Here is a 14,145-nt window from a genome sequence, read left to right as displayed (position 1 = left end):
AAGCCAGCCTGAGCTACATAGCAAGACCCCCTCTATGAAAACCCTATCTAGCAGAGCTCTGGTGGCTCATGCCTGTAATCCTAACTACTTGGGAGGCTGAGATCAGGATTACACTTTGAGCCCAGCCCGGACAAACAGTTCTCGAGACCCCATCTCCAAAATAACCAGAGTAAAATGGCCTAGAGATGTTGCTCAAGCAGTAGTGTGCCTGCTTTGCAAGAACAACGAAAGACCATCTGTCTAGGTAGGCACAGTCGCTTATGTCTATAAACCCAACTACTTAGGTGGTGGAGACTGGGAGGATGGTGGCTTGAGGCCAGCCTGGGAAAAAAGTTAGCAAAACCCCATCTCAATCAGTAAGCTAGGCATAGAGGTACATGCCTGTGAGCCCACCTACATGGGAGACTGTAGAAGGATCGTGGTCTGAGCAAAAACGTGAGACTCTATCTGAAAAATAATTATAAGCAAAAATGGCTGAGAATGTGACACAAGTGTTAAGACACCTGCCTAGCAAATGTTTGACCCTGAGTTGAAAATCCAGTACCACAAAAAATAAGCTTAAAAAAAATTAAGAAACACAAATCACAATGCTGAAACACAAAAATTATGAAAAAAAAAAACCAAAACAAAACAGGCAATATGACTTTCCCCAAATCTCAACACTCCTTAATAACTGAAGCTGAAGATACTGAAATGGTTGAACTGCAAAGAATTTAAAACTCTAGTTTTAAAAATGATCAATGACCTGGAAGAGGATTCAAACAAAAAGATGAATGGGGATGAATCTGATCAAGGTACCTTGTATACATCTATGGAAATATCACAATAAAACCCCTTTGTATGATTCATGTGTGCTAATTTAAAACAATGGATAAATGCTATACATATGCTTGTCCACAAAGATCTTACCTCCTTGCTCTTAGGGTATCCTTAAAAAGTAGCCTATGGGCTGGCAAAGTGGCTCAAGTGGTAGAGTGCCTGCCTAAGAAGCACAACACCCCAAGTTCAAACCCCATACTGCCAGGAAAAAAAAAAGTATGTATACAAAATGGAGTATTATTCAGCCATGAAGAGTGAAATTATGTCATCTGCAGGAAAAATAGATGAAACTGGAGATCATCATATTAAGAGAGAGAAGGCAAACTCAAAAAGCCAGAATTACATTTACACTCATATGCAGAATATAGACCTAAAATGCTAACAATAATGAGGCATGAACATAAAAGGAAGACTGCTGGGCTGGAGGTGTGGCTCAAGTGTTAGAGCACCTGCCTAGCAAGTGTGAAGCCCTGAGTTCAAACCCTAGTATTGACACATCAGAAAAAAATAGGGGGGAGAGGGAGACTGTGTGTATGGCGAGGAGGTGGGTGGAAGATTAGGTTGGGAGTGGGAAAAGGGGAAAGGAGAAGGTTCTAGGGACCAAAGTACATTACATAAATATATGAAGACAGTGTAATGACACCTACAAAATAGTTTGAAAAGTAGGGAGGAGAATGGGTGGGTTAAGGAAGAAAATCTTTCCCTAGATTTGGGGGGACTTCCTGCTATAATTTTCACTGAAACTGTTTTTTTATAGTTTGTATCTCAGCTCCTTCTTCAGCCTCATGGAGTTGCTGTGATCACAGCCCAAAGTTCCTGAAAGTTCATTTTATACTCAAAGTGCAACTAGGGTAAGAGGACGCATACCACCTCCATCCACTGAGATATGCAACTGGATTGGATGTCAGCAACCCCACAGTCTCTTCACCTTGCCTTCCTGTGTGCTCCACACACCTAACTCCTTATCTCAACTGTATACAACCCCACAATTCTCAGGAACTCAGGAATTCTGAATGATCCCAAGAAATGCTTTTTAAAAGGTTGTTGTGATTCTTTTTTTGTAAATGATATCCCACTGAAAATAATATGATGAATTATGTATTTGCCAGAATATTTATGACAAATGTTGATTAGCTCTGAAGTTTCTAAAGCACAAAAAGTAGTCAAGCTGCTATGGCACTAGAATATATTTGGTGAGTAGTTACCGAGAATCATATTTTTATAAACTTGAGAAGAGATGATTAGGTTTCTATTTACTCAAGGAACATTGTACCAAAAGTATTTTGCTAGTGTGGAACAATAACAAACATAAATACACATAAGCAACTGTGTACAAAATAATTTATTATAGCATTATCTAGGTCGGCATTATTTTATAGTGAGTATTCTTCCCCATCTCAACAATTATGAATCTGAACAGATTAGGTAAAGAAAGCCATTTTAATTGAACTGTCTAAATAAAATCTCCCTTTTGAGACATTGGCTTAAAGGGAAGCAGTAATATTACAGACATATTTACACAGTTCTGAGACATAGTGGGTGATTCCATTACTGTTTCCTGTACAAGATATGACAAAAACCTATCTCCCTCAAAATATTGTTTAACAACACTATTTAAACTAATGGTAGCTGAAATTCTCATTTTACTGAGAGATCTAAAAATGCACTTAGTAATTAATGTGGGATTGTAAGAGTAATTAGTGCTTCATTTTAATCTGTATTCTGCCCCATTATGCTCCCTGGAAGCATACTTCACAGGATAAACCACTTGTTCAATTTGTTAAGCAACTTGCTCAAAAAAGCAGAACTCTTGCACGTGGGTCTTTGAGACACACAGATTATGCAACAAATTTCCAGTGAATTTACATGATTAAGAAGCAAATCGATTTTCACATTCTAAATCACTTACAGAAACTGAAGTACCCTTATACAGTAAGTTACCATTTTTATGCCTATTTTTAAACATATAGTTAGTACTTCTAAACAAAAGCCAGCAAGCAAATAAGCACTGATAAAATAAACTAGGAAGACAAGGGATGAAGATATAGATCCTGAAACCAGGATCTAAAAAATAATATCCAAGGGCTGATACAACCTCACTTACTCAGAAATTATCTTAATTATGATATAGAAGCAACAGCAGCCACTACGGTGCTGATAATATGGGAATTTAAGAAAAACTGTACAAGTATAAACAAGTCATTTTAACAGATATTTAAGTAAACTGGCAGAGTCAGAGAATAAAATAGACTTATAGAATACTCCATTTAAAAATTCTACAGCAATATTTCATTTCATACCTATATTAAAATGCACCCTGAAAAAGAAACCCTGATGTGAGCTCAGTTTTGAGTCTGCAGGAGTTAACGTCCACAAAATTTCAAATTTCAATTGCTAAGACCTCGTTGTTATTAGCTGTATGGTTCAGTGCCACACTAGGACTCTGGACTTCATTCCCAGCAGGCAGGAAAGCAGATGTAAAAGGAAGAAGCTTGTGACAGGCCATCCGGTATTTTTCATATTGGGAACTGCAGTTCCCAAAGCTGCCATCAAGCAGTGCCTCAGAAACCTTTAATAAAGTCTAAGGAAAGAAGAGAATAAAATTATTTTTAAAAAATAAAATTTTTTTTAAAAGCTCAGTTAATAATGACAAATAAAAGATGTAATTTGTTAAATCAGGAGAAAGACAAAAAAGCCTCAGTCTAAAATAACTTCTTCCTATCCACAGTAAGTAATCACTCCAAAAAAAGGAACACCAAAAAGCAACTCTGAACTGAGCTTGGTGGTGCATACCTGTTGATTCCAGCACTTAGAAGGCTGACGCAGGAGAACCTTAAGTTCCAGGCCAACCTGGGTTACCAAGACCCTGTCTCAAACACAAAACAAAAAAACAACGAAACTCTGCAAAGCCTTTAAAAAGGGCAATAAAATCTCATACTTGAAAAAGAAAACCTCTAAGACTGTGATTACCAAAAGAGAATGTTCTTTATTAGCAACAGCTCACATTTACTGAGTGCTCACTGTATGCTAGGCACTAAGCATTTAGTGCTTTGTTATTTCAGTTAACCTAAGACACTGACTGTGAGGTCAGTGCTACTCCCATCTTCATCTTCAAAATGAGGAGGAGAAAGATATCTTGCCTACACAGCTAATAACTGGTGCAGCTGAGATTAGTATTCAGGCATAACTCTGAAGACCCATTCAAGAATTATTGTTGAGAGATCCCATGTTTTATATCTATAAATCAGCCTGTGAAAAATCTTACCTTTACATTTTTATCTTTTATAGTTTCATCCAACCTAGTGGCTATAGCAATTGCTTTCTCTTGCCTTGATTTGTCCAGAAAATACATCATTTTAGCACCTGAAATTCAAAGACATTTCAAGGTAAGTAAATCCTATGGCTTACACTTTATCTGATTTATATGACCAGGGACTTAAAATGCAGTTTCAAGTGTTAATCAATCAGTGGGGGGTAGGAGCTGGCTCCCTCCTGCTGTGGGCAGCCATCTCTTCCCAACTTCCTATTCAGTGACATTCCTCTGATAGCTTAGGGCACAATGAGAGTATTGATAACTTGAAAAAGCACTACCTATCAGTTTTTTCCTTCACAAAGAGACAGACATTAACACATACCAGAAGAACACAATTTTGATGACTTCCTCTCCTTATAAATAATTTTAAATGTAAACCAGGGTATCAATCAATATTTTGGTCAAAATCATTTTTTAAAAATGATGATACCTAAACTAAAACATCTAAGGAACAAATTATTGTCACATAGGAATGTGGTTAGAGGACAAGAGAAAACATTTGCACATTCACAAAGAAAGTAGTAATTTCTAAAAACTATCTTAAATAAAACCCAGTTTATAGCTGTCCTATAAATTGTATGGTTTGTATTCTATGTTAAAATTTCTATTGAATTCTTATGAATTTATATTATTTGATAATTTATAAGAACTCTATGTACTCTAGCTTTTTTCAGTGGGGCATTATTGGGGTTTGAACCTGGGGCTTCAAGCTTGCCAGAACTCCCAGCCTTTTTTTGCTACTTTTTAGATAGGGTCTTGCACTTTTTGTGAGGCCTTGTACAGCAATCCTCCTACTTATACCTCCTGCATAGCTTGTTACAGGTGTGTACCTCCATACCTAGCTTCTTTGAGGTAAGGGCTCCCTAAATTTTTTGTCCCATCTAACCTCAAACTGCAATCTTCCTGTCTCTGCATCCAAAGTAGCCAGGATTTCAGAAGTGAGTCACAGCACTGAGCTGTGTAGTAGCTTTTTATCTGTCAATATTTTTTTCCAGCTCATCTTTTGACCTTCTTTGTGTTTTATTTTTAAATAGTGAAAATTTTCTTTTCCTTAGAATATCATGTTTAGAAAAATATTTCTCAAAATTATAGAAATGTTTTCGTCCATTATCCTGTTTTTAAAGAGAAATTCTTATCTGCTCTTACTACCAAGAAATGTAATTTTTCGTAAGAATTTGTTTTTGCCACAGCTATTACAACTGTGACGGTTCTCTTTAATAAGAAACTTTCGTTAAAATACTTAAATATCTGACTTAAAGTAGAGTTAATTTGGATATGTTTTTCATTTTGTCCATAACTCCTTTTCTATAATCTTTTGTCCAGGTTTCAAGTGATCTTGTCATTTTATGAATTTGTATAAACTGCCTAAAATCCTTCTTATAACAAGACAGGATACAAATAAAAAACCTTCAACATAGAAAATATAATAAAAATTCAAGAAAAAATTAATCACTCATAACCACAATACTCAAGAGCAACATTAAATCTATTATATACTTCCTTTCAGTCTTTTTCTTCAAGCATATTTTTACACAGTTGAGAATATATTTTATGTTCAATTCTGTATATGTATAATAAAATTATTTATCAGTTATTACAAACCCTGTGAATAAACATCACTTTAAACAACTACCTAGTGTTTCATCTTACCAACCTATCAGTTTCCACGATTACTAAACATGTATTTCTTCCCATTCTTCTTTTCCTCATACTTACACACAGCATTTCAGAAGGTATCATTGTACCTTAACCTTCTTTGCGGTAATTTTTCTGTTTGCTTTTATTTTTGAGACAAGTTATCACTATCTAGTCAAAACTGAACTAGTCCCAATCCTCCTGCCTCAGCCTCCTAAGTACTGGTATTAATTCTTTAAAATTATTTACAAAACTCTGACTATGAAATCAAAACACACAAGTAATGTGCTGATCTCAAGAAGAATGACAAACCGCTTTCCTAAGTGGCCGGGCCACTTTACCCTCACTGCAACAAAGAACCTACATGTGTAAGGACCTGGGTTCAATCCCCAGCACTGGGGGAGAAAAAAAAAATGTCTTTCACTACAAATTTTTTTCCATAAAAATTTTAACCACAGCAGCTAAATACAAACCTGAAAGTAGATGTTGAAGAGAGGTAGTGTTATGTTTGAGAAAATCCTCATTAAAACTATCCAAATCCTTGTTGACAAATATTTTCTGCATTTCTTGAGACAGAACTTTGCTCACAATGTCTGGAAGGTTGCTATGACTAGACACTACAAAAAAATAACATTTAGATTGTTTTTCATCCATCCTTTGAAAAATATCAACCAAAAACCTATGTATAGTATTAAGTTATATATACGTCTATAAATGTATATATATATATATATACATATATAGACGTATATATATGTATACATACAGTAAAAATATTAACACTCCTTTGGAATCTAAATACATTCTAGCCTAAAAATGCTATTTCTAGCATTTTTTAGCTAACATATTTAATTTATAATTTAACATCTTCATTTAAATATGATAAACATTACTTTTTTTTTGCTTTACATTATTGCAAGTCTCTTTAATGTTCAGCTAAACAGAAAACAGCTCATGCTTCTCATATTTGCTTCTAAATAAACATTACCTTTTTATACTTACCAGACTTAGAAAATTTAATTAAACACTCATGTAACCATGGATTATTACTGTTGATGGCAAAAGCTCGTTTGACAGACTGTAGCATTAACAGAAACTTTCCTGTGTGAGAAAAAAATAAAAAATAACATTAATATTTGTGTTGCTTATTTCAGGTTATTTAGCCTCACTTAAATTCAGTAACAAAATGTTATCATAACATTCATAAATGAAATTCAAAGTTGTCTGGCGTTATCAAAGAAAGATTTTTCTTTCCAAAGAAAAGGTTGAAAAAGTCATGATAAATTGCTTCCGGTAAACATTTTCTATGATTGTTCAAAAATATTCTTAACCTGGATTTGATTAAAATATTCTACTAAATTACCCAACAAAGTTTTAAGGAGCAAAGAAAAAGGGGTTTAAGAACCTTCATTTGGGGACTGGCAGAGTGGCTCAAGTGGTAAAACGTCTAGCAAGTGTGAGGCCCTGAGTTCAAACCCCAGAACTGCCAAAAAAAAATACCAAAAAGAGAAAAACCCTTTATTTGGAAGGTTGAAATGGAACTCTTAAGAAACAAAAATCTAACTGACAAGGATTACACTGAATATAGTCAACATAATTAAGGATTAAAAACCAAACTCAAGGCTAGGGTGTAACTTAGTGGTAAAGTACTTGCCTAGCGTGTGTGAAGCCCTGGATTCAACTTCCAGCACTACAAAAATAAAAAACAAAATAAAAACTGAATTTAAAACTATGTATTACCTTTTCTAAAATATATTTCAAATGCTAGTAGATGGGTGTCAATGTTATCAGCAACAAGGTTCTTAAGAGGTGTAAGAAACTTGATGGCTTCTTCTAATGGATTTTCTACCTATTTTGAAGGAGAAAGAAAGAAGTTTGTATTTAAAAAGTAGCCACACAGTGAAATTTCTTCTAAAATCTAATTTCTTCTTAAATCACATTTATGTAATTTAATTCTCTTTATATAACCAAATAAGCAAGAAAACATTTAAAAGCTATCACCTATAAATAAATTCAAAGAACACAGTCAATATTCAAAATAGAAATACCCATATTGTTTTTATAACTATAAAATCAAGATAGTTTTATAAAAATAACTATTTAAATTATTCCAGACTTTATAGAATGGTGTACCTGATACTGATAGTTCCTTATATATTATAACCATCTACAGGAAGGAGATAAATATAATAGCATCACAGAATTGGGAAAAAAGTAATGATAAATTTTAAATACTGTGGGGGGGGAACGATAGGGAGGAGGCAGGGATAGGGGGGAGAAATGACCCAAACAACGCATGCACATGTGAATAAACAAATAACAATAAAAAATAAAAGTTTGTTTTAAATGCTTAAGCTGGATTTACAGTGAAAAGGCTAAGTATTTTCCTAAATCTGGTTCCAAAATAATTATTAACACTTTGAGAAAATCCTGGGGATGAGGTGTTGAATCTTTATAGCTAAAACATTATCTACTAAGATATGAAAAATCAACAATTCCTTATTTCATAGACATTTGTATTGCTGCTATAACAAGTTACCAAGAATTTAATAGCTTAAAACAACACAAAATTCTTATTTGCAGTTCTGTAGATTCTAAGTGCCACACCAGCCCACCTTATGGGCCTACATCAAGGTGTCAGCAGGACTGCAATTCCTTTTGGAGGCTCTAGAATAGAATACATTTCCATGCCTTTTTCTCCTTCTGAAGGCTGCCCACATTCTTTGGCTTAGGGCCCTCTCCTCCATCTTGAAAACCAAAAACAACAGGTTGAATGAGTCCTTCTCAAATCACAATATCCTGACCTCTTCTGTTTTGTTCCTCTACTTTCATGGCCTTGTCTCATCACACTGGGCCAAGTGTATAATTCAGGCTAAGGTTAAACATGTAGGTTTTGGGATCAGAACATACCTTTAGAGAGCCATTATTCTGGGCCATGACAAATCTATATATAATTTGCAGTAGCCAAAATTTGTACATTGTCACTCAATGGTAACCGCTGACTGTCACAATGATCTTAAAATACTGCAATGGTTTCTGATTCATACATTGAAATAAGTTGTGCTTATTGCCAGAACAGAACCAAACAGCATCAATGTTACCAAATAATGATGATGAACACTCATCTCACCCTTTCTAATTTCTCAGGTACAAGTTCTTCCCTAAGACCACTGGCTTCTTCTTCTTCTTCATCTCTTTTCTTCTTTTGATTTTTTTGTTGACGTTCCCTTTCCACATGCTTTCTCTCTTCTTCTAACTTAGCCTTTTTCTGAGCTCTTCTCTGCTTGCTAAGCATTTTCTTCAATTCTTTGGCTGACAGGTTTTCTATAAATATCCAAATGGAAAAAAAATTCTATTGAGTCAATGTTTGGTTCTTCCTTATATCCTTCCTGCAGTACACACTATTAATATGGGTTTGGAGCAGCAACTATGTAAAAGTTTTTGGAAAGTGCATTCCCATGAGTAACATAAAACTTGGCACACAAAAGTCAAGTAGTAGTTGCTGGTTGCATTAACTAAACTTAACCAATCCTAGCCCAGTTCTACCTCCTACACAATAAGTAACTTTAGGCAAGTCAAGTCACAAACTGTGCAAGAGGGAGCTAGTATCATTAATTATCCTCTTGGAATGTTTCATGGGCAAGGCATGTAAACAAAATTGTGTTCTCTAAATGAATACTTTATAAATACTAGAAATGAAAGGTTGGGAATATAGCTCCATGTTACCATTTCTCAAATATTCTTAGATATTAATAATCTTGTGAATAAAAAGCTATAAAGATGTTCTCACAGGCATTCTTATATGAAGTAAGTACCACAAATTTTAAAAATATGCATTTTCCTGAAGGGGCTCAAGGCTACTGTCAGTTATAATTTTTAAAAAAATCAAAACAGCCCATAGATACTTCTATTTTTCCTGAACAGATCTTCCTGAAGATAAAAATAAGAAAGCCTGGCCGGGCATGGTAGTGTACACCTATAATCTCAGCACTCAGGAGGCTGAAGCAGGAAGTCTGCGAGTTGAAGACCAGCCTGGACTGCTACAATATGCATTCCAGGCTAGCCTAAGTTGCACAATGAGACCCTGCTGAGATGGGAGGGGAAGAGAGCATAGAGAAGTGACAGCCCTGCACTTGCTAGGCAGGTGCCCTACCAACTTAAGCCATGCCCCTCACCCTTTCGCTTTAGTTATTTTTCAGAAAGGGTCTCAAGTTTTACCAGGGGCCACCAGTCCTCCTACCTATACCTCGCAGAAGCACATCATCGTGTCTGCCTTGGGGCTGATATGGGGCCTCATTAACTTTGCTCAGGCTGGCCTTGATCTCTTCTTCTTAAGTAGCTGGGATTACAACAGTTGTGAACCAACATGTTCAGTGCTCCCGACATTTTTTTTTTACTTGTATCAGTTATCTGATATTGTCTTCCCATCCATTACAGAACACACTTCTCTTTTTATTGTCATTTTTTTTGTGATTTGGCAGTACTGGGGTTTGAACTCAGAGCTTCATGCTTGCTAGGCAGGTGCTCTACTGCTTAAGCCACACCTCCAGCCCTTATTGTTATCTTAGTTATACAAATATGTGGAATACAGTGAGATAATTTGTAAATATATACAGTGTGTAATGATCAAATGAGGACAGTTAACATTTCTATCTCCTTAAATATCTGGTGATACATTTTTCTGTACATTGTTTATGTTAATGACATTCTGAAATTTGATGTTGTTTTCAAATCTTTTTTAAACAAGTTCCTTTTCAGTTACCTGAATTTATTTCTTGTTGTTTGCTTTCATCAGTTAAAGGATTATCATATAACTTCAAATATATTTCAATCGCTGATCTAGCAGCCTTGAAATAAAAGGCATGTCTTCTGAGAATATCTTCTAATCTCAAAAGGTCAACATAGGCACGAAGGGTCATCTTTCTCATGCAGTATGTATGGAAGTCAAATTGATCATCGGTTATCTCAAAAAAATGCTTAAAAACAAAACCACAAAATTATCCCTTACATTTATATCAATAAAGCCTACCTTTTGAAAGAAAAATCATGAAAAGCCTCAAAACCAATTTAAACAGTCATAATTTCACTTACTTGCTCTCTCCCATTTTAACACTATAAATAGAACATAAAGTTCCCTGCATTCAACTTGAAGCACCTCTTCTATAATCCATCCCCCTTGCCTATAAGTCATGCTTTACGGTAATACTCAACCTCTGCATTGTTAAATGATCAGGTTATATTTTAAACCCGGAAATTAGTACATATTTATCAGTTGTAACAAAATATTTCTCTGTATTCACTAAAAACTAACAAGGTAGAGTTAAACAGAACTCTGTAGACTAAATAAATTAGTTCGCACTAAATGTTTACAACTCTAACTGAGCTCTTAAGAGGACAGGCTTGTCATCTCTATCCTCCTCTTCCTGGAAGAGCCTAACACAGAGCAGATACCCATAAACAGAGTATCTGCCAGAGATAAGGTGCTTCTGAGGCACATGAACTTGAAAATGTCTTTTAACTTACTAGAGCTTTAATTATTTAATCTAAGGAATAAAGAAATCTAAACAGCCAACTTCTTAAGGTTTTTATTGTTAGGGTTTCTTTTGTTTGTTTTTGGCAGTACTAGGGGGTTGAACTTGGGGCCTCATGCTTTCTAGGCAGACACACTCTACCACTAGAGTTACTCCATCAGCCCTAATTTTTTAAAGTTTCAAAAGACCAAGTAAGAATATATTCTTAAAAATCATTCTCTCTAGTAAACTGCTATACACAGGCAGAGCACTACAGTTTTTTCTTATTCAATAAGCTCTCATTAACCTACCTATATATTCCATTTTACACAAGTTCTTAATCTGAAATCTATTTATAATCAATGATAGTAACTTCTTCCTAAGGAAGAGCTCAAAGCTTTCATCTAATTTTCAAAGACTCCATCGTCCAGAAATGGTTAAGGATATTTTCCTCCACTGAAAGAAGAATGCTAACCCCCTAACCCAACAAAACAATTTTATAATTTTATGTTATTCCCCAGTATGCATTTTTTTTTTACTTCCGATTCATTCTTTTTCCCTACTTTGGCTCTTCCAAAATCAAACAGAAAAATAAATATAATTCAATACACCAATGCACATCAAGTTTTTCTACTGCTTCGTATTCCCTCTGTCCTGGGGGAGGTCTCACAACTCACTGTGCAGAGGACACAGCAGACATAGTAGTAATTGTCCATAACCACTTGATAATTTTAATCATCTCAGTAATTAGAAACATGCTATACATAGAAGTACATTAAGTACCTGAGACTTTAAGAAAAGATTTCTAATAAAAATAAAAATAGTGTGGAGGACAAGAAATAGAAAATAACATTTCACATCACTTCATATTTTGCTAAAAAATCATGCTGTAATGATATATTTGAAAACTGCATCCTTACCACCAAAAAGACAAATTCTAAACAATAACATTAACTTGCTTTGGTTTCTCTTTGAAATCAAAGGATTACTATTTCATAAAGGTGTTGGTGGTTTTCCTTATTGTAAAGCAAGTTCTATCTACCACCACTGTAATGTTAAAATTCAATATAATTTGCCAAGGAAAAATAGCAATGCTAAGTCATGGAATACATAAGATGAAAACATCTACAGTGTGTTTACTAGGCTAAGAAATGTGTACAAAGGCAGACAACAAACTTCAAGAGATATTCCTAGCAGCATTAGTACATACAGATTTTAATGTCTGTTTGGAGCCATAAACTTTTAAGCCGCCTCTTTTATCAGTAACAGCCCATAGGCTGCCTCTCTCCAGTTAATGTCTTCCATAAACAGGGTGACCAATTTATCCCAGTTTGTCAGAAGCTTTCCCAGTTTTTCCTGTGAAAGCACTGTGTCTCAGAACCACTCAGCCACAGGCAAATCTGGGGAGTTACTCTATGATCAGTTAATGGTGATAAAAAGAGTGTGGTTAGATTAATCAGAAAAAGTAGGATACTGCAGTTTTGGCTTAATACCTTTGCTTTGGAAGAAACAAGTATATTGCAAAATGTTACATAAACAACTAAATTTCTCTCTCTGAGGGGTGGGGCGTGCTGGCAGAGTTGTGAAGCTGTCAAAATTAGGCTTGAATCAAATTAAGACAAATTAGAAAAGAATTAGGAAAAGCCACTCACAGCTTTAGAGAGTGCTTTTCTTTAGCAATTCTGTATTTGACCCTCTCTTCTAGCCCAGATTCTCCTGCCCATCACTTCTTGGGAGTTCCTGAATGAGAGTATTAAAAGCTTACACATAGAAAAGCAACAAAAATCTGGCTTTAAAAATAGTAACTAGAGCAACTAGCAGAATAAGTAATTTTATTTGTTTTATACAGAATTTGTCACTATAATGAATGTATCAACTTGATAAATATTAAGATGCAACAGGTTTTGATGTATCAGAAATCCTTTTATCAAAAAGAGTTAAAAAATATATATTACTGTCCTGTTTCAAATACAAACCAGCACATTAAATGAGATCCCATTCATTTAAAAAAATAAAAAATGGAACGCTGTATTTTTTGCGGGGGTGAGACTAGGGCTTGAACTCGGGGCTTCACGCTTACAAAGCAGGCACACCTCCAGGCCATTTTGTTCTAGTTATTTTGGAAGGGGGGAAAGGGAGCTTGCAAACTATTTGCCTGGGCTGGCCTCGAACCAGGATCCTTCTGATCTCAGCCTTCCAAGTAACCATGATTATAGACGTGAGCCACCAGTACCTGGCTGGAAAACTCAATTCTTGAAAGATAAAATAAATTTTAAATGAACACAAGCTTATAGCCAATATTTTGAAAGCTTTTTGTTTTAATAAAACTCAATTTTTAAAAAAATCTTCAATTTTCAAACATCAGATTGAGTTGGACTACACAACCTTTATATATAATCTTAAAATTCTACTTAGAGGGGCAAGATGAAGACAGAAAATACCAAACAATGAATTCTATTATTTGAAATCCAATTACTAAGAACTCACAGCAGTATGTATCCTAGCTGAAACTGCCTTCAATGAAAATTTTGTTTGTTATTTACTTTTCTTCAGACAGGGTCTCACTACATAGCCCAGCCTCAAATTCATGATCCTCTGGCTTCAGTCAACTGATTGCTAGGATTACAGATATGCACTACCACACCTTGCTCAACAAAAGAATTCTTTTTTGTTTGTTTGTTTGTTTTTTGGCGTTTTTTTGGTGGACAAAGTCTCATTTATGTAGCCCAGGTTAGCCTCAAACAAGAGGTCCTCTTGCCTCTGTTTCAAGTGCTGGGATTACAGGCAAGCACCACTTACTTAAAAGAATTCTTGAAAGCAAAAGAAAAATTTAATATTTGTTTTTCCATTTTATTCCTATTTAGAAGG

General features: G+C 35.0%; 1 protein-coding gene across 4 annotated transcripts in view; it reads right to left on the bottom strand.

Annotated features, from left to right (window-relative positions):
- Nucleotides 1–2,143: 2,143 nt before the first annotated feature.
- Nucleotides 2,144–14,145, bottom strand: part of Naa16 (N-alpha-acetyltransferase 16, NatA auxiliary subunit) — a 71,210-nt gene continuing 59,208 nt past the window's right edge. For 2 of the 4 annotated variants that reach the window (XM_020163808.2, XM_074043311.1), the window contains exons 14-20: nucleotides 10,530–10,743; nucleotides 8,898–9,091; nucleotides 7,508–7,616; nucleotides 6,770–6,868; nucleotides 6,241–6,384; nucleotides 4,085–4,182; nucleotides 2,144–3,400 (exon numbers count right to left, since the gene is read on the bottom strand). In XM_020163808.2, the coding sequence (XP_020019397.1) occupies nucleotides 3,200–3,400; nucleotides 4,085–4,182; nucleotides 6,241–6,384; nucleotides 6,770–6,868; nucleotides 7,508–7,616; nucleotides 8,898–9,091; nucleotides 10,530–10,743 (1,059 nt within the window). In that variant the 3' untranslated portion in view covers nucleotides 2,144–3,199. Of the gene's footprint in view, nucleotides 3,401–4,084; nucleotides 4,183–6,240; nucleotides 6,385–6,769; nucleotides 6,869–7,507; nucleotides 7,617–8,897; nucleotides 9,092–10,529; nucleotides 10,744–12,929; nucleotides 13,018–14,145 lie in introns of those variants that run through there. The other 2 variants (XR_002212398.2, XR_002212399.2) reach the window with 2 other exon arrangements.

The sequence above is a fragment of the Castor canadensis genome, chromosome 10 (genome assembly GCF_047511655.1).
Source record: "Castor canadensis chromosome 10, mCasCan1.hap1v2, whole genome shotgun sequence".
In the NCBI taxonomy this organism is placed as follows: Eukaryota; Metazoa; Chordata; class Mammalia; order Rodentia; family Castoridae; genus Castor; species Castor canadensis.
Note: the sequence above shows the minus strand (reverse complement) of the source record. Positions and strands in the feature narration are given on the sequence as shown.